At 37.5% G+C, this 26241-nt stretch overlaps 1 protein-coding gene across 1 annotated transcript in view; it reads right to left on the reverse strand.

Moving 5' to 3' along the window:
* Positions 1-26241, reverse strand: part of LOC108721769 (zinc finger protein rotund) — a 155502-nt gene that overhangs the window by 46897 nt on the left and 82364 nt on the right. Inside the window, exons 3-5 of the mRNA XM_018446516.1 lie at positions 23560-23628; positions 23426-23477; positions 7217-7392 (exon numbers count right to left, since the gene is read on the reverse strand). Of these exons, the coding sequence (XP_018302018.1) occupies positions 7217-7392; positions 23426-23477; positions 23560-23628 (297 nt within the window). The remainder of the gene's footprint in view (positions 1-7216; positions 7393-23425; positions 23478-23559; positions 23629-26241) is intronic.

The raw sequence follows: 26241 nt of genomic DNA on the forward strand, positions 1-26241 counted from the left end.
GGAGGGAAAGAAAGACAAAGAGAAAAGACGATAGAGCTCGCGGCTACCGCGAGAACGAAGAATGGACCTTGCTCGACTCTAACGTACGCCTTGCGAAATCATCTCTCGAATGAGATGTGCCTCGCGCGCATCGCGCGATATCACACCTGACTCTATTTTTCGAGAGAAGTTCGAAGGATCTCTTCCGTCCCAAACAATGAATTCATATAAGGAACATTTAACATTTATTGTAAATATCTTTTTTTAATCTATGTAATTTTTCCTAACTCGACACAATTTTTTAATATATATATATAGGTATATATATATAGATATATATATGTATATATGTCTAAATTTTAATATTATAAATCTATATCTATTATTATATAGTCCGCCTAGTTTTTAAATAAATTCATAAATGATTCGCAAGTGTTTTTATCTTTTCCATTTTCAGCTACTGTCACATGTAATTTAAATAAACTACTCGTATTTTATGTATATCAATATTAAGTCTATATTAAGTTTCCTTCTTCAACATACAGCCTGCACTGGAATACTAAGTGGTTAAGATATGTATCAGGTTGTATATAATTAATGCGTAAACATTCTGTTACGTAATAGAAATTTATATATACGATTATTATTTAACTTGTCGCGTTTAAAGACAAAGGAAATAAAGACGAAGGACTAAATCAAGCAAGTTAATTACATATTAATTTGAATCTTTCAAAAATCGATATATCAAAATATTTATCAATTTGCATGTGTTAGCAACGTTCTCGGTCTGAAAATTTTTAGTGCTAAAATATGCGAATAAAAGCCTTGTGAGAAGCAGTGGTACGGATACTGCGCAGCGAGCAGCGACCAAGTTCCAAGGTATCGAATCGATTCCTAGATCCACGGACGGTATTATTCCGCGAATAATTTCCGTAGCGCGGTTAACTAGATCCGTGTTGCGGTTTTCCGGCGTTCAAGAAGCGGCCGGAGGATAGAGGGACGGCGTCACGAAGCTTGGCCTCAGATATCGATCGATGGCCGAAGTGGACGATGATGATGTCTGGTAGGAACCGAAGAGTACGAGGCAAATTGGAGGAAATATCGTGGACAAGGAGAGAGAGGAACTAGATGAGGAGAACCTGTACAGAAGTTGCGTGAACGCGACCTGACCAGCGACGAAGAGAATGAACGGGGAAGACGGGGAAGTGGAAGAGAAGAGGGAGGAGGAAAGAAGAAAGAGAAGGAAGATCGAGGAAGATCACGAGGACGGGTGTATCGAGAGAGACGCGGGAGGTGAGGAAAGAGCTACGTCGAGGCTGAGGCTCGAACCGCTGAGGTGAAACGAAATGTTAATGGAAGGAAGAGAGAAGAAGCAGAAAGACATTGACGATGGAGGATGAAGCACGACGGTACAACCATTCGTCGTGAGCGCGAATCGCCGCGCGCCACGACGCAAAAGTTGTAACGTGTGAAAGGAAAAAGGAAAGACGGGAAAGACGAACGAAAACCGCTAATTTTGCCACCGTGATGGTTGTGAAATTGCTGACGGGAAGTCGATAAGCGGGAGATATACCTAGAGAAGTTAACAAGTCAAACGAGAAATCGACCGAACGATTGATAAGGGTGGCGAATACGTTGCGCAAGGTTTAAAAAAAATACGGAATTAAGAAAGCAACGAAAGATGAAACCAAGTAATTCGATTCAACTCGGTGAGAGGAAGCGGAGCACTGACGGCACGCACCTAGAGCGAAGAAAGATAGCGCCAGCCGGTGAGGCGGCTTAATGAAAGAAAGAAGGGAGACCCGAGAGAAACATGATGATAAAGGAAGAAGCTGCGGAGGACATTAGCGGCGGAGGAAGAAGGTTACCGAGAAGAACGCGGCAAGTCAACGTTGGACGAAGAAGGACCGAAGCGTGCGCGCGAGCGCAGCCGAGATGGAAGGAACAGGAGCAAAGCAAGAGGGGTTACGCGGAGGGGGACTAAGCGAGATGAGGAGGAGAAGGATTGAGGCAGGATGCTGTGCCGTCACGGTACACTAGCCTCTGGACTTGAATCCCGAGCCCTCCGGCCACGGAGGTGCATAGCTTCATTCAGGAGGCGGTCATCTTTTTCGTTTTCCTTCTCTCTCTCTCTCTCTTCTTTATTCTATCGTTCTCTCTTTCTCTCTGCCCTGTTCATTTTCCTCTTATTTCCTCCTATAGCCGCGTGTCAGTACGCCGCGAAATCGTGTATTCCCCCGGTGGTGGAATGTTCGATAAGGAGAAACGGTAACGGCGTCCTGGCGGTGGCTAGGACGACGTAAAGCGTCGCGGAGCGACGATGAGCTAGACGCATTGGATTAAAGGACAGGATCGGTGAAGCGCGACAAGCGATCGCGATATCGCGAGAGCTTTGGTCCGTGACTCCGATTTCGAGTCGCACACGACGCGCTGGAACTACAGAGACAAGAGTATGCTTCGGTTAAGTTGTTAGAATTAAATTGCCCCGAAGTTCCGATTTCAAAAGCGATTCTCTGTCTTGTGAAAATCTATCCGAAAACGAAACGCGTACAAGGAATGTCAGAAGTTTGGTCCGATAGGAGGACAAGCAAAGAGATCCCAACATCGTAGCACGAAGCGACAACGTACTCGATTAATCGTAGAAGACATTAGTGAAACAAGCGTGACAGCACCGTTGCGCGAGATGAAGCATAATTCTACTTCCTGCTTTATTGGGGGCGTGGTGATTGCGGCAATTTATGAATTCCTAAATTTTTAACCTCCCACCCCAAACCTAAGTCTGTATACTTCGCTACTCCTCCTCTCGTCGAACTTCCTTCGCTTTCCGTCCTCGTGTCGCATTCAATCAGTATTACAACTAATCGAGAATAAATTTACTGCCAACTCTTCCTCAGCGTGAACAATCGTGTGAAAAAATTCATACTACGTGACCATAAGGATAATAATTTTCAAAATAGCTGCGCTATAAATAAACCGATAATGATCGTAATTATTGATGCAAAAGTTTTACATATCTAAATTTCATCGTTTTCGCTTTATCTTTATAAGTTTAATTATAATCCAAATTACATTGGGAAAATTAACCATAACGAAAACTAGAGATATCATTCTCCAATTACATGACACCATATAATTTTCTCTGTGAACTTGTTTTATTTTTCAATAATAATAATAATAATAATGATAATAATTAGGGCAACTAAAATTATGCTGTAAAAATCTCTCTTTAAGCGCCTAAAATATGCTCTGTGAAATTAAAAAAATGCTCTAAAGAAAAGAATATATGCATTTGAGAATTATTTTTTATCGCACAAATTTTCAAAATATTAATTAGGTTTTTATTTATAATAATGTAATCATAAATTTAAATTAGAAAATGATGTGAAATGTAAAATAAAAATAGATAAAATATTTAAATATTGTGCATGTGTGGGTAAAAATATGCAAAAATATGCTATAACATATATGACTCAAAATGGCTAATATATTATGAAACAAATTTGTATTTAGTTTATTTCTTTATTAGTTAAATAAAAAAAAAGATGCCCTATACATATTTTGGTTGCCCTAATATAACAATAATAAAATTTCATCATTATAAAATATTGCCTTTATATTATTGTTTTTATTGTTATATATTATGTAAACAACATAAATAAAATACACAACTGCGATATGTATGATCGATAACTTTAATTACAAAAATTTTTCTTGTTTCTTAAAAAAAAAAATCTTTAATTTTTTCCAGTGCTTTCTGCAGTTTTCTTCTGGTCCTTCCTCTCATTTCAAAGATCCTACTCCTCGAAAAGATATCCGATAAAGAGAAACGATTATAACGAGAAACTACCACTTTGTAACGTGCCGCGGAGGCCGATTAATCGCGGAGAATCTGCCGGTACCGTTGTACGAAATCTGTGTAATTTGTAAACTTTTTTACCGTCCGCAAATGTATAATTTGATTCGGTTTAATCTCCGTCTGGAACGCGACGCAGCCGGGACCGTCAGCGAGTACTTATTACTGTGTAGGGGAAAGTGGAAATAAAACGTAACAATCTTTAGATCCGATCAGTTTTTACAAAGTCAGAAATAAGAATCATTTCATGAAAAATCGTACAAATAAAGGTCAATAATTAAAAAAAAAATATCTATCTATCTATATATATATATATATATATATATATATTTATGAGGAATTACTTTACACAGGAAACTCTACTAAAAATTAATAAAATATTTATCGAAATATTGCTCATTAAAAAAATACCTTAGTTGCAGAGTACAATAACTGTAAGACAAATTTTCCAAATCATTATTTAAAAGCAAATATAAATGCTTTTATAATATTTAAAAGTATTTTCAGAAAGTCATTTCCTATATTACCAATAATAAGCATTACAAAAAATAATAACAATGTATTTAATAAAATTCAATATCCTATGGGTATTATCTTTCCTTTAATTAAATAGTTAAATCGGCATATTTTTGTTACATACTTAATTATACATGATAACATGAGTAACAGATTATTTTGTGCGGCAATAAAAGACAATGTTATAATTATATACTGCGATATAGTGTGTGTTTTTAATATTAAACGGAACACACACTAACGACCAAAAGTGACGAGCAACAGGACACGTAAGTTATTATTTTATTAACCGGCGTCGTCGACCAGCGATAAGACGGGCGATTAAAAGTCGGCCTCGATTAGTTATTGAAAGCTTTAACGAAGCGGTTGTAATTTCTGCCTAGAATTTAGATTTGTTCGTTTACTAATTTCGTGCTAATGAGAGACGTGCCGCGCAGATCGGTCCGCACCTTAACGATTATCCCTCTGCTGCTCTTTCCGTTCCTTCTGGGAACGCCTAACGGAATAAATCAAGCACATACATACATACACGCACATACAAACGCATACAGTCGATCTAAAAAAAAATGCTCTTCATTGAGATATTTCAGGTAACGGACAGGCGGAGATTGCGGGATTTTCTCGACGCGCGATGTCTCTCGATCCGTGACAAATTAACCCCGTCCGTGTCACATTGTATCTAACGTGGCAGATATATACGTGCAATAACTAGTTTTAATCGTCGGGTTTCGTGTTTTGCCGCGTTTTTTTCTTCCCCGCAAAACGGGACAGTGAAGCGCCGGTGTACTTTGCCGACCTCCGGTGTATGATAATCTGCCCTATTCTGTATAGACGTTCAGTGAATATCATTAAGTTTTAACGATTCGCCTTATGGAACGTCCGCGCCACGTCCTTCGAGCCTCTTAGCTCTCACTCTCTGAGGTCTTTCTGTCATTCTCTCTCCCTTTCTCGTCCGTCTCGCACCATCTTTTTTTCTACGCAACGCGCTGCCGTTCGCCGGTAATTATCGCGGAAAGCGCGGAAAGCTGTAAACTTTAACGATTGTCTCTAAACGGCTCGTAAAGCGCACGTTAACGAATTTGCGAAACTGAAATCCATCATCGGGGACATAAATCGTCAACCTACGAACGTACGGCCGAACGGGCACGGAAAACATCACGGTTCAGCGGCAAGAAATTTTCTCGAGGTCAGGTCTTTTCGTCATCGTAAGAGCCCTTGCAGTACGCAACCAAAATCTTAAAGCCGCAAAAGGATGCTGCATCTTTGATGGGAGTTTCAAGATCTTTCTCAAATCTTTCCTTGAACAGACATTAATAATAAGATGATGTCCCGCACGTTGTAAGATAGAAGCATCTTTGCGTTGAAGAAATCTCAATCAAATATGAAAGCTAGGAAAATCTATGAGCACTGAAAATGATATCAATTTGTTACAACCTCTAATTATTTCAGTGAAATCTTCGATGTCTTGATTCCAAAATACTCTTCCGCTCTTAATATTTAAGAAGAATGCCGTATTACGATTATTCGTATTGTAAGCTCGTTGTGAATATTATCCATACTTATCACATTTTATGATATTCCGAGAATATCTTTCCATTGATAACTCAATATGCCGTCACACATCTGAATTATTAAATTATTAATTTATTTATCGTCAATAAAATAAAATTTAGTGCATACTCTGTTACATCAAAATATTTCTCTCTTTTAGTGTCATTATTAACATTGTACATGTTTGTTTTGTGACCAAAAAAGTAAAAATATTATATGTGTTATGTAATAATATAATGAAATTACATAAGAAAAACAAGTAGGATTAAAATATTAATCATTTTCATAAGTGGAAATAATAAAATTATAACGTTATTTAGATCGTTATAAAAGTATTATTCTAGTATTAAATCAGGAAAAGTTACTAAAGTTATCCATAAAAACGCATTTATATTAGATCTCGCAGTACGAATATTTTAATCGACCATAAAGATAAACCATGAAAAATTGGAAAGGAGCATGAAGGGATACAAGAAAGAAAAGGAGCGTACCAATAATAAGGTTTAAAAATTTTTCAAAAAAGGTTAAGAAAATTTTCATGCTTAAACGACTAGAACGAGACTCACGCGATGAATTTACAAGAAAGTATCTTCTTTAAATAAGAAAAGGACTAGAAGTTTTAAGACGCTACCAATATTCCGGATTTATAGAGATAACGGTATCATTACTTGAAAAGAAGAAAGGTATTTGTCAAAATCTTTTATAATGAGAATAAGTCTTCCCCTTTGTCGAAACGTGTTTAAACAGCATTACTAGCAAAACTAATTTTATTCCTAATATTTGTGAAAACTAACATGTGAAAATGCAGTAGAGTAAACATGTTAATATTAACCCTCATAAATCATATTATCTGTCAAGGAACGCTTTAGAAGAAAATGAAAGGACTAAAGGAAAAAAACAGACAATTTTAAAAAAGGAACTCACCGACCACCTTTACAAAAGATTCATTTATAGAGTGAAGGACACATATAGCTTTTGTCCTACTATTCGGGTATTATATATGGTCATACGGAAAAGTGACAAAAAAGTGATGGTTACAGGCTGTAATTTCTTCAATGATTGCTAAATAGAGCATTTTTATGGTCATTCTAAAAGCATATCCTTACCCTAATATGTAACGCTTGTTACGACGAATGCATTGAAAAATCAGTATCTAGACGAAACGTGTAGATAAGCTACACGTTTCACGGATTAACACGGTAGCATACACTCTACAAGAATAGAGATACAGCAAATAGAGATTTAACGTATACATGTAGAGATACCTAAAGCTAAATATATGACGCTGACGTAGGCACGTCGACTGGTCGAACTTACCTGCGGGCACATCTTGCATTGATACTTCCTCGGTGGATGCGAATGAGGTCCACCAAGATGGGAATTTAGATGCGACGGATGGGAAGGTTTTACGGTGAGTGGTTGAGGAACCACCAAAAGACTGGCTGGCGGACTTCCGCTGCTCGAGCCACCGGCGCCTCGATACTGCTCATCACCTGTAATCATTCACAGATTCGAAACTAAATCGGGAATCGCCTTGAATGATGTTTGTTCGAATGGACGGAACGTCCATCGAGGACACAGAAATGTGGTGTGATATCGTAAACATCGCCGCTTGCGTTTTAATTACTCTCGATTATTTCCATCCCGCGACCTACTTCGAATATAAAGCGCACTCCCCGAGTGGAAAGTGACACAGTAACTATAGCAATCATAGACATTTCCCAAGCACTTAATTGAACGTTGATTATAGATCCAGCACACGGTATATGTGTTATTGATGCGTTTTGCGAGCAAGATTGTCCGATTAGATATTTTTTGCGTCTCAGTAATTTATTCCGAATTTAAAATACGACGCAAGGCGTCAATATACATCATATTGTTTGTGAAGCATTAATCTAGTTATTAATAGAATATAATCGAGCGAATATCTAATGAGCACTGTTTAGAGTTCTGTGTACGATAAGAAGCCTTATCCATCATGCAGAGTTACTTTGAGTTATTGTGATTCGTGAGTTGTCGCGATTTATCAGCGAATCCTGCAAGACTTGAGGTGTTTTTCTTATGTTTCTCGCTTACGTTTGTCGCGATAAGTAGTACGCATAGATCTACGCACGCATACAATTATTATCTATGCACACACAGGTGCGCGCCGACAATGATATATCGAGAAAGAGGCACACGGACGATCGAGCGGTCGACCGACTGACGCAACTCACGGCGGCGTGCAAGGGGCAAGGATCCTGCGGGTTGCAAGGACGAGCGATCCTGCGTTACGAGTGTGCCTGTCATTAAGACGAGTTCTCAATATCGATCGGCGCGCATAAACGCGGAGTGGCGCTCGGTCGACAGGTTGAATTGGCTATATCATCGTGCGGTTGTGCCCGTTCACGGTATTCCGCTACTACTTTGCGCTCTTACGCATCGACACTTAAACACATCACGCTTCTTATGCATGCAAGCCTGCAAAAATATATCGTCATCCTTTCGGCGCGAGAATATTCACGATTAAATCTCACTATCCCGCGCGTTTCAATCTAGCGGAGATAACTTGGTCGATAAAGGCGAACGATAAATATCTTAGACACGCAGACGATTTATTTGCTCTTTTCGAAATATTGCTTCTGGAATGAGTTGTCAATTGCAGAAACTCTAACAAGAAGAAAGAAACTATCCGCACTTTATTCTACGTTAATAACTTCCGAGATACTTTCGCAATTACTTCTGTACTGTCAGACATTCCGAAAAAATTGGACGTTAATTATTCGAAATTGAAATATCGTATTTCAAAGTATAGATATCGTTGTATTTAAGACAACTAACTAGTAAAACTACTTTATACAAATACTTTATAATACGTAACAGAATTCAGATTCTGTTTAGAATTTTAAATAATTTAGATAATGCGACAAACACTTGAAGAATCAAAATTTCCGCACATGAAAAATACACTTAAAAAAATATTAAATTTTAATAAATATTTATTTGAATAATTAAAAGTAGATATTTACTAAACATATATTTATATGACATAAAAACCATAAATTTGATTTAATTCATCATTTCTTTTTATTGATCTCGCTCAGACATTCATTTAAGTAGTTTTATGACTCGATCGTACAACAACATAAATATTTATTTATTTAGTATTTTTTTTTCAGTGTATATATTATATATATATATATAATACATGCATAGATCGAATACACACAACATATCAAAATACACAACATGTGAAATTCTAAATATAAATCTGACGCGAATTATTACAGATCTGCAGTGGAATAAAATGTATGCGGCAAGATGTTATTATAGACACAACTTTTAATTGACCTGTGTCACCTATGCTGTAAAGATACGATTGTTGGCTTTGCTTATCTCAACAATTAATTACAAGACTAATATGATCACGATACGAAATCCTTTCTTTTTACGGGAGCATCCTTTCTCGCGTTCAAGAAAGTCGGCATACCAGCGGCAAAAACGACCGGAAACGTTACCGGCATTAAACGAAGGAAGTTATAATAAATTATATACTTGATCCGTTTCCTGCCAATAATAGAAAAGTTATCGCTCGACCTTGTACAACGAACAAGTGCCTCAAACATGAAGTGTCTGGCTCGCTCGGACATTCATTTAAGTAGTATTATGGCTCGATCGTACAGCAACAGAGACGTCCATATTATAATTTTTAAATTCCGGTTTGTGTATGTCGCAATCCAGATGAAATATCATTTCTATAATCTTATTTTTATAAAGCGTTGCGAAAGTTCTAAAAAAAAGGGGGAAAGGAAGAAAAGAAAAAGAAGGAAATTAATGATTTACATCGCCCTCCCCCTCCCCCCTCATTAATGACTTCATAATTTATTAATAGATCCTTTACGCCGCTCCGCGATTGCCGCTTGCGCGCATCCTCCGCTCGTTAAGTTCAGTTCAGAAGCGAGGACCCTTCTCTTACAAGGACGGGGGCATCCCATGACTTTTACGACAATGCACGTCGAGTGCGTTCGGTGAAGTGTGCGCGTAGGCGGTGGAAGATGCGCTTCTCTGAAGCTGGCAGCCCACGCGCGTCGATTTCGCTTAGAATCAATGTTAAACATGCAAAGGATAGTCACGAGAGTTCATGCGTGCCGGACATTACGTGCAAGAGTGTCGATCCGCGCGTAATCCAAGTAGGCAAAGCGACAAATAGACGTCACTGCTACATTTATATATATATATATATATAAAATCCGTTTATTTAAATCACATGAATATAAAGATGCGCTTTATAGAATTTATACTTGCGGACCAGCAAGCATTTGAGTGTTCAATATTGATATTAATTAATGATATAACTATGAAATCGACAGCTATTTGCAATTTAGGGCGAATCTCGCCGACACAGATGTTTATTTTAGATTGCCAAATTGAATGCATTGATCTATATAAAATCAACGTGATATATTATGTAAATCGTTAAACATAGCACTAATAAAATATTAATTTTATATGTGACATAGTATTTTATTAAAATTATATATATATGAATTGTATTTAAACCTTTATAATTAATACTTCTTTAAATCCGAGCGATTAAGTGAATTAATGTTTGCGCGGAATTGAAGTAATCGCTAGATGATAATAATGTTGGTGTATAATGAGAAAATTGCGCGAGTATAATATCGAGCGCAGCATCAAAGTTCAAGGCGCAACATACATAATTGCGATGCAATTCCCAATAACTTCATTGCGCGAAAAACCGCGCTGCTTACGTAACATTTAAAATTTATACATATATATAATCGAATTAAAATTTATCGTAATCTATACGACACGCTTTATTACTTGGATGTCTGTCGCGCGAATCTATACGACGTTATGTGGCCTTTTTTATCGCCTAACTTATCCGATGCATGGCGTTACGCAATCGATAAGCGCGCATATACAAGTCGAAATCATAATCAAGCATTAAGACAGGTGTGAACAGGTGGCTATTTTCAAAGCGAGTTAAATAAGCCTCGTACACACGGTGTTATTATCTTGAATTTATTTATTTTATATTGCGCACCGTTTTCATGCCTAGCAACTCGCATTTCTCTCTTTAACACGTCTTTTATACAAATGGTCGCGCTCGAAAGAATTTTCCTCTCCTCTCCCCTTCCCTACCGCAACAATTATGCGTGTCATAAACTTTATCCAGCACAATTTCCGATCTCCCTTGTAGATGGCGTTATTTAAATTTACGAATGTTAATTATATGCGTGCCATTTTAATTTTAAAGCGGCACAGGGCGTTTCGTCATGAGGAAACGGCGCTCGTGGATAATTATTTATCAACTTCGCGCCGCTGCAGTGGTTAAAAATTTTCACAATATCCTTTTTGTATTAAATGAATTCCATATAAATACGTATGGATAAACTTGAAACTATGAGGCACAGAGTCCGATTCGCCGTCGGACAATCGGCGATCGTTCCGGACTGTGCGGTTCGCTTCCAAGAATCGATATCTTGCAAATCATCGTCCCCTCGATTCCCGCAATGACTTATTCGCGCCGCGCGCCGCTCTTTTCGCCCAATCGACCAATCTCAGAACGCGCGCGAGATATACGTAACGTTCTCCTCGCGGCATAACTAATTGATCTTTCCAGCGCGCTTGAACTCGATAATTATCATTTACATGCGTGATCTCGTGTGCGCGAGAGTCGCGGTACTCTTTGGCCGTAGCACCGGCAATCGAAGGAGAGGTGGCGGCCTCTCTTCGTCACCGATGCTGCACACGGCATACATCGTCGGGAAAAAAAAAAAAATACGAGACCTGCACATACCTCAGAATAAAATGCGCTACATCTGTTTGTAGAAGTCAGAACAGGCGCATGAAAATAAGGATAAAAGCGAAAATGTAAATGGAACTGGATGTGAACGAAAAGGAGAAGGGGACTGGCAAGTTATAGCGTTCGTTCGTAGAAATATACCTCTCTTCGTAATCCATGTAATCTCTACACGATCCTTTTAATAACATTTTGCTCAAGATTACACCGTCCTTATATATTCCGCAATTTTTTTCGATTTATGTTTATGGTGTTTACAATATTGTGTCATGTGAAACATTAACGTACACTTAAATTAATGCAATATTATCAATTAAGAAAATGAAGAATGAAATGAAAGAATATAAAATGCAAACAAGTTTCTATATACAGGGTGTTTCCAAATTAAATCGCAAAACTTCGGGAGCGTGTAGAGGAGTAAAAAACTAAGAAAAAAAGTCCTATAGACATATGCTCGTTTTTGCTCCGTTTCAGAGAAATCGAAAAAAAATGTTTACATTTCTTGCCATATCTAGCACCGACATATTTGATTACATTTTCCACTTTCTGTTATGAATTTGTCAGTCGCTCTTTGAAAGCCTTTAACAGTAGATGAATTTTGTCTTTTGCAATATGCCGCGTACGTATTCTAATAGTGAATATGCTGATATGGTTTTTGTATACGGTTTCTGCAACGGTAATGCTTTAAAGGCGTGGCTGCTACAAGAGCCGTGTTTGACAGATGCAATGCTTGTATTGCTGCAAGAGGTGCACATTTCGAACAAAATCTTCATTAAAAAGTTTATAAATAAAATAATTAAAATAATAAATTAAATATATTTTTTTCTTTTTTCGTGATTTCCTGCGAAACAAAGCAAAAAGGAGCATATGTCTATAGGACTTTTTTTCTTAGTTTTTTACTCCTCTACACGCTCCCGAAGTTTTGCCATTTAATTTGGAAACACCCTGTATAATTTTCGTATTAAAAAATATCTATGTTACTTATACAATGTAGGTAAATGGAAAACATCACGCGATAAAAACATTGCATTAACTCGAGCCTCTTCGTACACCTGAAATAGTTTCATTCTCATTTAATTCTCGGCTTTTGTCACGATAAAAATGACAGGAGCAGGAAAGGTTAAAATATTTCTCTCGATCATATATAAGCGGACGATAATAATATATTTTCGTGGGACCTGCAGCTAGCGTTAAATTTCATTTTTAACATATTTTCGCGCACGTGGTTCAACCACACTGGCAGGCAAAACAGCGGTGTTTAAAAACCATCTCCCGTTTCTCCATTCACGAACACGCGTGCGCAGCACGCATGCATGCACGCAAGCATGCACGCGTAGCGACGAGAGCGTTAATGACGTATGACGCCACGCACCTCCCGGCGTTATTTGCGGTGCGTAATTTTAATGGAATTATCGCGTCTCTTTCGGCACCTACGCGTATAAAAACTGTTTTTCTCGCGCGTCGTGTTTGACCATTTTTGAATTAACTTGACTAACGTAACGCGGCAGTCTCGCTTCGCCCTTTTGCAGAATCATTTACATATCTCTTCTGCGAATCGACGTGCACAATGCTTATAAATAGAACAGATTTTAAATTTCATGCAATGTGAATTGCATAATGTATATATAATTATGTAAATATATAAATAAATTTTTTCTGTTTATTACATTATTATATATTATGAATTGCAAAAAAATGCCCATATAAAAATAAGTTTTCATAAATTTATAATATGTTATATATAGAAAGTGAGTGAATCAATCAGACAAAAATTTATGCGAGAATTAAGCTCAAATAAATATTTCGACCAATGAGACATTCAACATAAGATGAATAATACGAAATTTTCTTAATATTCTTCCATACTTTCATATCCGTAAATTATACGGGATGATTTTATTCACATTGAAGAAATGTATATATTACATTTTTTTAATTATAATTTTTATCGCGTATTAATTATTTTTATATTCTTTTTTGTGTTACCATTAATTAAACAAAAATGAATCATTCAGAATTTTTTATTTAAATGCAAAAAGGCGTAAACTATTTAAATCCTTCGACAATAATCTTGATTACGGAAAGTTACAAGAGAAATTACAGAAAAGAAAACAGTCGGAAGTGTGTGTTTCTGAGATAATATAACAAAAAGTCAAAATTGTAACGGTCGACCAACCGGTTCTCTTCTCTAGTCCGACTTGCGCGGGAGAAGCGCGAGTTAATAATAATCGTGGGAACGCGGCAATTATATCCATTGCAACACATTTAATTGTTTGCCAGCTGCGTCATACTTCGTATGACGCAGGAAGCCTCGACAAATCGGTATGCCGATAATCTAGCAAAAGAAAACAATCGTAATATAAATATCTAATAAGATAATGCAATCATGAAAATTATCGTTATTTTTTTCTAATTTACGGTTTTTTTTCTAAATATAAACAAAGTTTACGACATCAACAAGCGTTTACAAAAAAACAAAGAATGATGTATGTAATCAAGGTATGAGTTGCATATTTTTGGTTTTACTTATAAAATTTTATAACATAATTGACTTGCCGTTAATAAACTTTTTTCCAACGTAGTGCCGTAAGGCAATAAAATATTAATGTATGATAACAGAATATTCTCTCACGTGGAATTTAAATTGTTCTAGTGAATACATCGCTATCATTTTTGCATTGCGAAATTTTTCAAAGAAAATGTAATGATGAAAATTAGGCACAAAAAGTATTTTGTCCCTATTAAGTGTTGCATAAGGAATGCAAAATTAAATGGATTAAATCCACGTGTTATTACCGCTCGATTCATTCGGATTTCACTGCGTGTCATAAGTGTATCCACGTCGTGTCGTGGCCTGCACTTGTCTCGCAGTTCTTCATGAATATTCACCGTTTGCACGATCGTCGCTGATCGATCCTGACGTCATGCCTAGAGTCGATAGGATCAAGGATCCTGCCTCCGCTCTCTACATCAATATTGCACTACGGGGCAGTTCGTGCGCGATGCATCTTTTCGTTCTTTTAGTTTACTTCGCGGACTCCAGTCGGAATTTTGACTATCGTGAGTTAGCAATATGTCAAGCCTCAGGGTCGCATTAGTATTAACAGGATAGAGATTCATAAAAAAATAAAAAAAAAAAGGCGCGCGCGCAAAGTACACCTGACAGAATTGCATACGAGTTCAAACGTACGTCATACGTCCCGAAAAATATGCACGTGTCCATTATATGTTTATGTGCACGCCCATTATTTATATTTACATATCGGTACGTATATTTGGAGCTATTTGTGTACGTGGCTTCATATAAGATAGACGCTAATGTTGAAGTCGGTAGTAAATTATGCAAATAACTCTGCTGGGGAAATGTCAGTGGTTACGGACGACGGTCGATCCATCGACTTGCAATCGGGGTCCGTTCGGCCGCTTCGACTGGCGAGCGGGCCACAGGTGGAACGGAGAGCGAGCAGAAAAAGAGAGCGGGACGGAAGGGCGGGAAACGGAAACGACGTATGAGATTATAAGAAGGAAAAGAGATGTAAGACGGCACGTTGGATGTGACTAATGCGAAGCGGAGTGGCGATATAGGCGGACGGATGTAAATGGAAAACGCGCGCGAGTGCTATAATCACGAGAGAGAATGATACGTTTTCCGATAAAAACAAATTCACATCTTGGAACGTAAGTGTATTACTTCGTATTACATCCATTTATTTCATATAAATTACCAGTCTCAGATAAACGCTCGTTACAATATCTTACGTTCAATGGCGACTCGCCATTTGTAGAGAAAAAAGTTTTACATGTCATGAAGAATTATATTTACTAATCTTTCTAAGACGGCCATTATTGACGTATGTTTATGAATAGCATTAAAAAATTACTAATTCAACAAATGTTTAGAGAGCTCATAATCACATTTCACTTCTTAAACAAGAGAAACAAGTTCGCGCGGCGCGATGATTGAAGGGATCTTTTTGCCTTCAAACAGACACACTCACACCACAACCTGGTTAACTGTATCCGGGATTATTGAATCTCTTGTTTGTGCAGAGCGGTTTACTTCTGCTTCTTTGTAAACTTCAATCGGCACTGTGAAATAGATATCATCAATAGCACGTAGAGCGGAACGATAATGACACGTTTGATTTACACGTATGTTTGATTCGACGTACTTCAATCTTTATGTGTCCAACGGGAAATACATGTCCCACTTGCAATTTTTCTACGTAAGTCCGCCGAGATCTATTTCAACTTCTCTGCCAAAAAGGAAATTGCCGAAAAAGAGAAAAAGTAAAAAAAAAACCATTTAATTTGATCGCGAGTGGATCGATGCTAGAAAGAAGACTGCCGATAGCGCAGAATCGTGTTCAGTCAACTTTAGATTTTAATTCAATTTAGATTCAAAGAAATTAATTATCTATATGTTTAGTATTAACAAGTAATAAATTAATTATCACTTGTCACTTCGCGTTACGCGGTATCATAATCTCGATTGATAGAGAGATTGTAGATATCTATAATAAATCAATTTAATTTAATTTATTGCGACACTTTACGGCCGAGGAAAAAAAAATCACTTAACAAATAATCGATGTAAAAAAGAATTAGCGAATAAATATTAATATATAATAAATATTCCGTTGTAATTCTTCTGTCATACCGACAAAAATGATTGCGCAGCAATATGTCAACGTTTATCGCGCGATACAAACGAATCGACGATGAGCATTTTCGTCGATGAGTCGTTGCGTGTATACGGAGGTATTATTTCGACTGGAAGATTCGGAGATGGAATGACGGTCAAAATAGAATAGTCGGATGCAATTCTGGAGAGAGCCGCGAGGTCACCGTGACGCTTGGTAACCATAAGTCCGCCTGCCAGCATTAAACTGCCATTGTGGTACGTATATTTGTATACGTCAAACCGGTCTCGGGAACGATTTTTAAAGTCTTCGGGAACAGATCGATCGACCTGCGTCTGGACGTTACATATATATTTTGAGAAGATATTTCGAATAATTTCGTCATGCGTTAAACCGGTTGGAAAGAAGGAAAAAAAAGATAACAAAATGCAAGAGTTCTCATCAGACGCAATTCTTAAAACCTGTCCTATTATATGCGTCGTCCAGGCAGACACGATAATTCTAAATCCTTGATCTGTAATTACTTGTTTTTTAATGAAATTTTTCTATCTGCAATTGAGATATGCGTTGAAGTCTCTTGAGACAATTAATTACCATACTGCATTTTGATGTACCTACGTAACAACTAGTTATATTATAATTTAATTGTAGCAAGTGGAAAATTTATTACTCAGGATCAGACACAACAATAATATTTATAGATACCTCGTAATTTAATCTGTGCGATCAAAAGATCCTTTCTTGCATGTAGTTTTATTCATCCGAATCAAGCGAGCCATAAAGTTCGTGAGAGAGAGAGAGAGAGAGAGAGAGGGCGCTTTGAAGGAATATTAATATTAACTCGGCAAGAAAATATTTCTGTAAAACTGATTCTTAGTTTATGTTTCATAAATAAATGCAGGAACATTCCTATGTAACGCAACGCATTTTCATACATTGCAGCCGTTACTTTGAAGATTAACGCGCATTGCATATCGGAGAAGACATCAGAATGAATCCCTGTCACTTTTTGTTTTTTTTTTCTTCTTTTTTTCGCTTTATTATCCGCGTTACATAGACACGACGATTTCATTGACGTCGAACAGACTGTTCTAAACGGCCGGATAATAAAAAATAAATCACCGGCAGAATTATTGACGAGCGTGACGGTATCGATTATCCGGTGCGAAAGGACATGGAACGATTTCGGTGGCGAAGGTTAAAAGTGCGATATGAATTACCCGTGACGTTGATAATAATTCGCGACAATAATGGGGAGACCGATGATTGGCGGGATTAATTTTCGGTTGCGACGTAAAATCCATTTGCTAATCGCGCGATAACGGCGCGATACGAGCCGTCGTTATTTCCCGTTCCATAGACCGTTTCTCAGCGCAAAACCCTCAATTCACACAATTTATTTAAATTTACAGCTCTCTTTTTCTAACCACCGTAAAGTTTATTTATTGCCGCCTGTATATCGCCGACGTGACAGCCGTTATTGACAGAAAATGAGCGTCATTAGTCTGTCCGTTTGTACGTATTAAACGAATCAATTTGGCGTTACGACCGCGTTGCGTAATACCTGATAATATTACGATCGACGCGAACCAGTAACCAGTAAGATCGTTTTCGCGAGGGCGGTCCTGTAAAAGCGCGATTCGACTCGTTCCCGATCGATAGAATGCCGCAGCGTCGCGATATAAAATCGCGAAACGACGTCGTAAAAATGCGAGCATGAAGGGAGACCTTTACTCATGGTAAAATCTTCAGGAAAACCGCGTCAAACCGACGTGGTGACGGAAGAAGGGCAGACGAGGAAAGCGAGAGTGGAGAAGCCGTAAAAACACGTCAAGTACTGATCGCGGAAACTAGACGATCGCCAGACGGCGACTACCACGTTCTAGATGACGTCGTAACCGTCGATTTTTTAAAAACATGCAAAGAGATATCCTAAAACGAAGAAATCTAGATACATACAATGTTATTTATCGTCGTGTTTAAAATCGATTTTAACTACCTTTCTTTGTAGCGAAATGTCAAATCGTTCAGTTTTTTAAATATTTTTTATATCCTTTTTGGAGATGTAAATAAATAATACCACTCTTGTTATTCAATAGAAATTTCACTGTAAATAGCATTCTGACTTTCACCAATTTTGTAAATTCCATCAATTCTTTGACAGACTGAACAAATTGCTTGCAAGATTGCATAAAAATATTACATTATTTAACATCTCTGATGCAAAGCACTGAACAAAATATTGCAAAGTAAAAGTTGACTAGCAGTTACCGAAAGATCTCATAAACCGATAATCGAATTTTTGTTTTTGACGGAAAAAATGTAAAATATGGAAATCAGACAAGATGACTCCTCGCCAGGAATTCTCGTTGCATTCTCACCCTCGCGCGTTACTCCCTTCCTTCTGCTCCACGTGCGCGGACGTGGAAGACTCCAACTTTTAATTGACCCCAAACTCTTCGACACATTGTAACCTATGTCGAAAGTACGATGTAACAGAGTTCTAGTCGCGTTTCCTACATGTTTCTCGTCCCGCATTTGCACAACGTGCTTTGATTCCGCGCTGAGAATAAATGGCTCTAATTGAATCTCCGCTTATTCATGAATGCTGAAGTTACACGGAAAAAAATGTTTCTGGTTTACAGCTAATTCTGATTAGCTGAAATTGTATTAGCTACTGTAGCTATGAATTTGCTAATACATACAAAGGATTTGCTGCTGTAGCTAATATAAGGACGTGATAGCAAAATATGCATGTCTGTTACAGATCGATTTATTTAGTATACTAATATGAAGTTAGTTGTCACAGTTATCGGATATGTCCGTGTAAAAGAAAATTGTCTCTACCACAGTTAAATATGGTTTGCTGAAACTGTACTTGCTACCAAATTGTCTGTTACACAGAAAACGTTTGCTGCAATGATAAATACGTCGACATAATAGCAGAATGCTTGTCTGTTGCAATGAAAATATTTAGGCCTCACAGCTGATGGAAATTAGACCTCGCAGATACGACATTAGGTGTCCATATAATGCTACTGAATTTAGCTGCCATACCTAATTTTTAGCTGTGACAGCTAATCTTTTTTTTCCGTGTATACCACCGTGTAATATGCGTAGAATATTCCGAAACTACTTTTCCCTCGGACAACAATTGCTATAATTCTGACTAAAAGTGTGATTGTTTCGGCTCTTTATTATTTTTAATTCTTTCATTCAACTCTCCTCTGGATTTATTATAGTTAAAAACGACTGTCCTTTTTCTACGTTAATAAGATATAAAATCGCAAGATATTAACGCATCACTATGATTGTATTCATTATAGAGTACAGAGCAACGGCATTTTGAGGAAGCTTGAAGGATAAGATATCACACAATTATATTATATACGCATATATTTGACAAAAAGTGCGCGAACTGATTTCTGTGCTTGTCTGTTTACGTGGAACACAGTCGGATTTTTATCGACCTGTTTACGAGCCGATTCTACCCCTTCGAATACGAAATGCAATCCGTTTTCTCGTATGTGCACTCGTACGAGAAGAAATAAGAGCTTGAGAGAGGAAAGCAGGTAGAGCATTTGTTATTAAAAAAGAATAACCTTTTCCCTCGTATCCTCTTTACTGGCAGGATATTTTCATTTGTTACATTACGAAGTAACACGAGATGGGACACGGATTGCGGCGTAGGAAGTTGTCGGTAAAATTATTACAAAAGTATACCCTCGCCAATGTACATCCAAAAATAAAACTCTATTAACCTGTCAGAGGATGGAAGTTCAAGTAGCTTTTTATAATCCGGTTAAAATTAACCTAATTTTCTAGATTCTTCATTTTAACGGATAAAAATATCTCCTAATAATTAGAGAATGATCAAAAGGGTACAAATTATAAGGTAAGTGAAAGTCGCGTGTTGCATTAACGTGTTTCTTCCATCGTTCGTCGGGTGAAACGTTCGGGACCGAGAATGAAGGAAGTGCCGTCTTGGATTTAGTTACCCGTGCAAGATACTCAATGATCATTAAAGTCATTCACTGGTGGTGTTAAGATTTTAAGAGGCAAAGAAAGAGACGCGTCTGGCGCAATCTTATCTTCTCTTGACGCCTCAATGACAATTCGCGATATTTTACGTTTAAAAAATTTACATGTACGTTTGTCTAGCTAAGAACGTCGCTTCGGAAGTCGCAATTCCAATAAATTATCAGCTATAAATTATTATCGACCTTTCCGGATTTTTTAGATGAAAAATGTTAAACTTATAATATAATAATGAAAACTTATAATAATTTTTAATAGACTGAGAGGATAATTAATTAACACAGGAAATTAATTTAAAACGCGGACTTTTATATAAAAATATCATACCGAAATCAGAGGCAAATCTTAGAGGCGAATGAAATCGCGAAGCTTATATTATACCTAAGAGTCAATAAAATAAATTTTGAAATATCTGATCTTCGCGACAAAATCGTCACGTGAGAGACGCACCAGTCACTTTTACGATCTCTCGAATTCGTTTCGTCAAAAAATACATATTCCGCCGGTCAAATAAATCATACGTGCACGTTGCGACACGTTCCTATGTTGCTGCGATGCTGGTGTATCGCGACATATCTCCTGGAGGCTGCCGGCGAGGAATTTCCAAACGAGCGACTCGCATTTACTTGACGAGCGAATACGATAATGAGACGGGCGCAAGAGGGGGCCTTGAGGCTCCGTCGTCCCACACACATCCTTCGCCTTCTCAACTGTTACGCGGGACCCGAAATTTCGGCGTCATGCGATCCGTACATTAACGAATAGTCGAGGATCTTTGCGCAATTGCCAGGCCGACGGCTAATTTTAGGGCCCATCTAACGTCGAGCCCGATGGGCACGGAGCGCGAAAAATGTTCCGCCGATGAAAGAGAAATTTGGATTTTGAAACACGCGATGTAATAATGATCGTGCACGCCGGCAGCGTTGAATCCGAGCTTGCGGCCAAACGGCGAATTAATAGAAGATAAGAATAGGGAAAACAGAATTGGAGATGGAACAGACGTAATAAGACATCAGATGGAAGTACACGATCGTTTTAAAACATCAGAAAATAGCAATATACGTATAGAAATAAAAAGTGAATATATCTTCTATTCTAGAAAAGTTCTAGAAAGAATTTCTATTTTAGAAATTGTTAAGTAATAAGTGATAAAGTCATGTAGGACTAATAAATAAAGTAACAAGGACTAATGAAAAAAGAAGAAATATCGCAGTAATAAATTTTGTTTTAATCGCTCAATAAAAACCACGTTTTTACGTTAACTGGACAGTGACGTAATAGTGGATGACGACGGATATCGTTGCAATAATATTTGTCGCGGAGGCATACGCGTCAAATTACAGAGCAATATCGAGGGAAATGTTGCAGGTGGTCGTGCAACTTTTTTTCCTTTCCCCCAGGTTTGTGTTTCTCTATGGCATGAATCACTGACGAGAGCCCGTCGATCCTGACGAGAATGGAAGGGTAGTGGGCTTATCTCGTAAATGGCCAGTCTAGGCCAAGCGCGCGTGCCATTGGCAGTGAAAAACATGTATTGAAACATGAGTCTCCTTTTATAAACGAAACCACGATTGCTTAATCCTTCTCGACAAGGAGGAGGAGGAAGAGGCAAGAAAGAAATGACAGATTTGATTTACCCGGATCGGATTATTATCAAAATTGATAAAAGAAACTCAACTTATGAGTTTGATGTTACATTTTCTTATATTATACTAACAGTGTCATATATACGGTTCATTTTAACTTTTATTTTATCTTAAAATTTGTTAAATTAAAATAGAATAGAAAATAAATAAAATAGAAAAAAAAGATTAAATTAAAATAGAATAAAATCGAATAAAATAAAATAAAACAGGGATACAATAGAATAAAATAATTTTACGATTAACTTATCCAATTAAATCCAAAAACTTATCCTTATAATTTGAAGCAGTCCGTTTCGTCCTCTTAATTCGTCTTTCGACTGGTTTCAGTTAAAAAAAAATTAAAATAAGGTATATACATGAGAGATTTTTATCAGGACACATCAATATAAGTTTTTAATTTTTTATACAACTTTTAAATGAAAAACAGAGCACATGTCACATAAATGTATATATAACACCTCTATACATTAGAAAAAAAAGCTCTTTGCTTTTTGTTTGTTTATACAGTCACGCGTCTTGTATCTAAATAAAAACAAATCGCAAGAAAAAAAGAAAATTATCGAGAAACTTAGACTAATCACGTCAATTAGTGAAAAATAAAGTTCTAAATGCGAAAAAAGATGTTCAGAAGTGTAGCTTACATATCCACCACGGTCCGCTGATAAATTCAAGTTCGCGCGTATTTTTTGCTCGGTGCAGTACCCCTACTCTTTTTCTCCGACTTTTTCTTTCGCTCCTAATCGGCGATCTTACGTCACGCATGCAGTCACAACCGGTTCCCGGCCGATGGTTAGATCTTAGGAAGTGTTTGCATCTGATGCGAGGTCGCGACGCTAACAGATACCAAGACGAAGCGAGACAGCGAAGTCTCGGCACCGGCGTGATTTAACTGCCCACGATCCACGATGATCCCAATTTTTCAGGTAAACAACTCCTCGATCTCCATCTCGACTCACGATGATGATACACGAACTGTCTCGGATGTTAATCATTTATATCTGATTGCACATTCTTTGACAAATTTATAAGTTGCTTTCTCTCTTCAATGGATTTTTTTATTAAACGCTGTCCTTTCCATAGTTTTGTCATTTTCAACATTAAATATTTTAATAGTAAATCTAATTGCAAATCCATTGAAATTAAACCCCCGAAATTATATAAAAAATTATTGATGTTATAAAAAATAATATGACTTTAATTTTTCATTTATATATGAAACATTATTTTTTATATGTATTAATGTCACATCGTCGTATTTCTGTGTTAATAATTATACTTGTAAAATAGCTTTGGCAGGCTAATGATTTAAATAGTAAAGCGGAAACGTCCATCCGCGGACTGTGTGGAAGTATACGGGAAGGTAAGAGACATAACACAAGCATTAGAGACTCACCTTTCTGCAGCTGACCATGGTCCGCGTTCATTTTCGCCTGCAACAGAAAGTGCTGCGCTTCACCAAGTAGAATTAGCACGACGGCCGTGTATATGAAATAGACCACTAAAATATTTCGAAGTGGGTTGTCTCACCTCGTAACCTTGTTTCGCGCCCCGGCCGCCACCCCAGTAGTCGCTTTCCTTGTCGTGCGGGGCGCATTGCTGCAACACAGAAGAAAGTGTTGCTAATTAATTTTAGCAAATGCTTCCGTCAACTTCCAACTGGCTAAATTTAATCGTTTATTAATCTACGAAATGAGTACATATGAAAATAGGAATAAAGGAAGAGAGAAAATGTAAATGAAAATTTTCATCTTCTAATTAAACTTAATTAAATACAAATATATTTGAGAATATATATTTGCCTTCTTCTTGACATTCCAATTTTGATTCTTTCATTAAGCGCGGTGTGCACCCAACACAATATCAAATAGCGAGGAACAATTTCTCAACAAATTCTGGGGATGATATATATTTGCGCCCTTATTTCTTTCGCCATAAATTATTCGACGTTTCGCTAATTACCAGAAACGTGCTTCCGCAAGATTAATCGTCCGCGCCACCTTGCAATGGTCCAATGGTGGCACGCATAGGGCGGCCACAAGAGCCATCGAAAGATGACCCCGTTTCCCTTCCCACGACCCTTCAAACCACATCCATCTCTCGGAAGGCATGACCTTCCGCATTTCGACGGAACTCGCGCCAGGTCGCGTACACCTCCCCGAGAATTCGGAACAGACTGAGCCTCGTGAACCTCGAAAGTTCGAACTACTTTCCTTCCGAGTTCTAAAATATATAAGACACATTGTGTATCTTTCTCAGAGTTATAATAGAAATAATATCTTCCCGTACAAAATATCAATTTTCAATTATACAAAAGTATCCACTGTTATGTGATATAAAAGCAGCTTTCCCGTACATTGCGAAAACATGTTGTCCATACTCGGAAGATCAATAAATGAAGTGAGAAAATAATAAAATTTAAAGCATCGAAAATATTGCCATGTAAGTATATATCATATTCTATCGTATTCGCTGAATGGGAGCAAATATAAAAATCAATAACAGATTATTACTTCTCATATGACTCATGATGTAATTTGTATATCTACACCTATTTTCTATTGTTACATAAATTAAATATGTCTGATAATATTATTAATACTTGCATTATGAAGAATTTGAAAAAATTTCATATCGATGAAAAATCCTGTATTCGTGGTGTACGATATCAGAAGAAATATTTATGCCGAAACGTTTTTACGGCGGTCTCATAAATATAGCCAGAGGTCAAGAAGTCGTATTGGATACAGACGACGATATGGACCGAATCGTGGTCTGAAAAGGGGACAAAAATCGTGTATGCCCGTCCTTAAGAAGGGTCGATGGTAGCCCTTCGCGCTACAGGTGGCTCGTCAAACGATCTGATTCTGTCGGAACCCGCGTAAGCTTGCCGGGATAAGGTAAAGATACGCGTTCGTGGATCAAGAATGGTAGACCGTCGATGATAAGTCGAGCAAGATCCACGCGATCTCCACAAAGATCATAACGGACGACAAGAAAGGTGCTTACAAACATGTGGAGATTTTCGATCTACAGCGAATGTTCGTGTCTATTTAAAAGACGGGAAATCAGAGAAGCCGGGATGGGTGGAAGGCGCATACGTTCGAAAGCAATCGACTTTTCTAGGGGAATAGGGAAAGACCTAGAAACGGTTATTCTAAAATCAGAATCTCCAGATGATATCAGGATAACGCATTTATATATCTAATGCATAAAGTAGAAAAAATGTTAATATTTAATAAATATACCTGATAATTTGTTTAACAATTTATTTAAATTCTAGAAATTAATTAATTCGCTGGACTTCATAATTACTAACAATATGTCAATATAGTTTATATAACACATGTATGTATAAAGGAAACATAATCTTTATTTGTAATTCTTTCATATGTAAATAGACTATATTATTTTAAAGTAATTCTTACGTAAAAGAAAGATAAAAACGAGAAGAAAAAAGTAGATTATAATCAATTAGAAATAAGATAGGTTATAATCGTAATAAGTAATAACAAGTATTAAAGATATTTTTACACGTGCTAAAATAAATTTTACATTCATAAAATAAACGTCAAGATATATCTTTCGGCAAGAAAACATTCCAACACACGAGAATATACAATATAAAAATCTGATTTTCCTTTAGAAGTAATTTAGAAAATGTCTTGTGTCGTGCGAGAATATGATTGTTCCTGCAGATATTGGAGATATCAAGAGCAGTGGATACACGTGATCAATCCAAATTGAATCCGACAGTTTTCTGTGTGTGGGTGTGCGCAACGCGGTTAAAATTCAGTTGGATAATTTCCATATCGGTATCAACGATACGTACTAAAGTGCTATGTCCGGCAGCGAACCAGCTCGCCGAGCCCTTACGTCCAACGCCCTACGTGCCCGACAGAGAGAAGAACGTGCCGGAGGCAGCTCTGGATTGGTAATCCAACCTACCACGGCTCGCTCGAAGGGAAGATATAGAGAAAGAAGAAAAAAAAAGACAAAAAAATACATTTTAGCTCGCATCCAGGCACTGCAGCCAGTTTCACCCCCACCCACCCCGTTCTACACCACCCACTCACCCTCCCACTTCTCGTACACCCCCTCGGTCCTCCTTTACTTCCCACATCCACAAGCTCCCTCTTTACGCCCTTCTTTATCTCTCCGTCTCTTCCTCTCGCGCAGGCTGCGAGCGTACGTGTGTATGCGAGTACGTGG

This window comes from Mycetomoellerius zeteki, unplaced genomic scaffold, assembly GCF_001594055.1.
Source record: "Mycetomoellerius zeteki isolate Tzet28-1 unplaced genomic scaffold, Tzet1.0 scaffold182, whole genome shotgun sequence".
NCBI classification, from domain to species: domain Eukaryota; kingdom Metazoa; phylum Arthropoda; class Insecta; order Hymenoptera; family Formicidae; genus Mycetomoellerius; species Mycetomoellerius zeteki.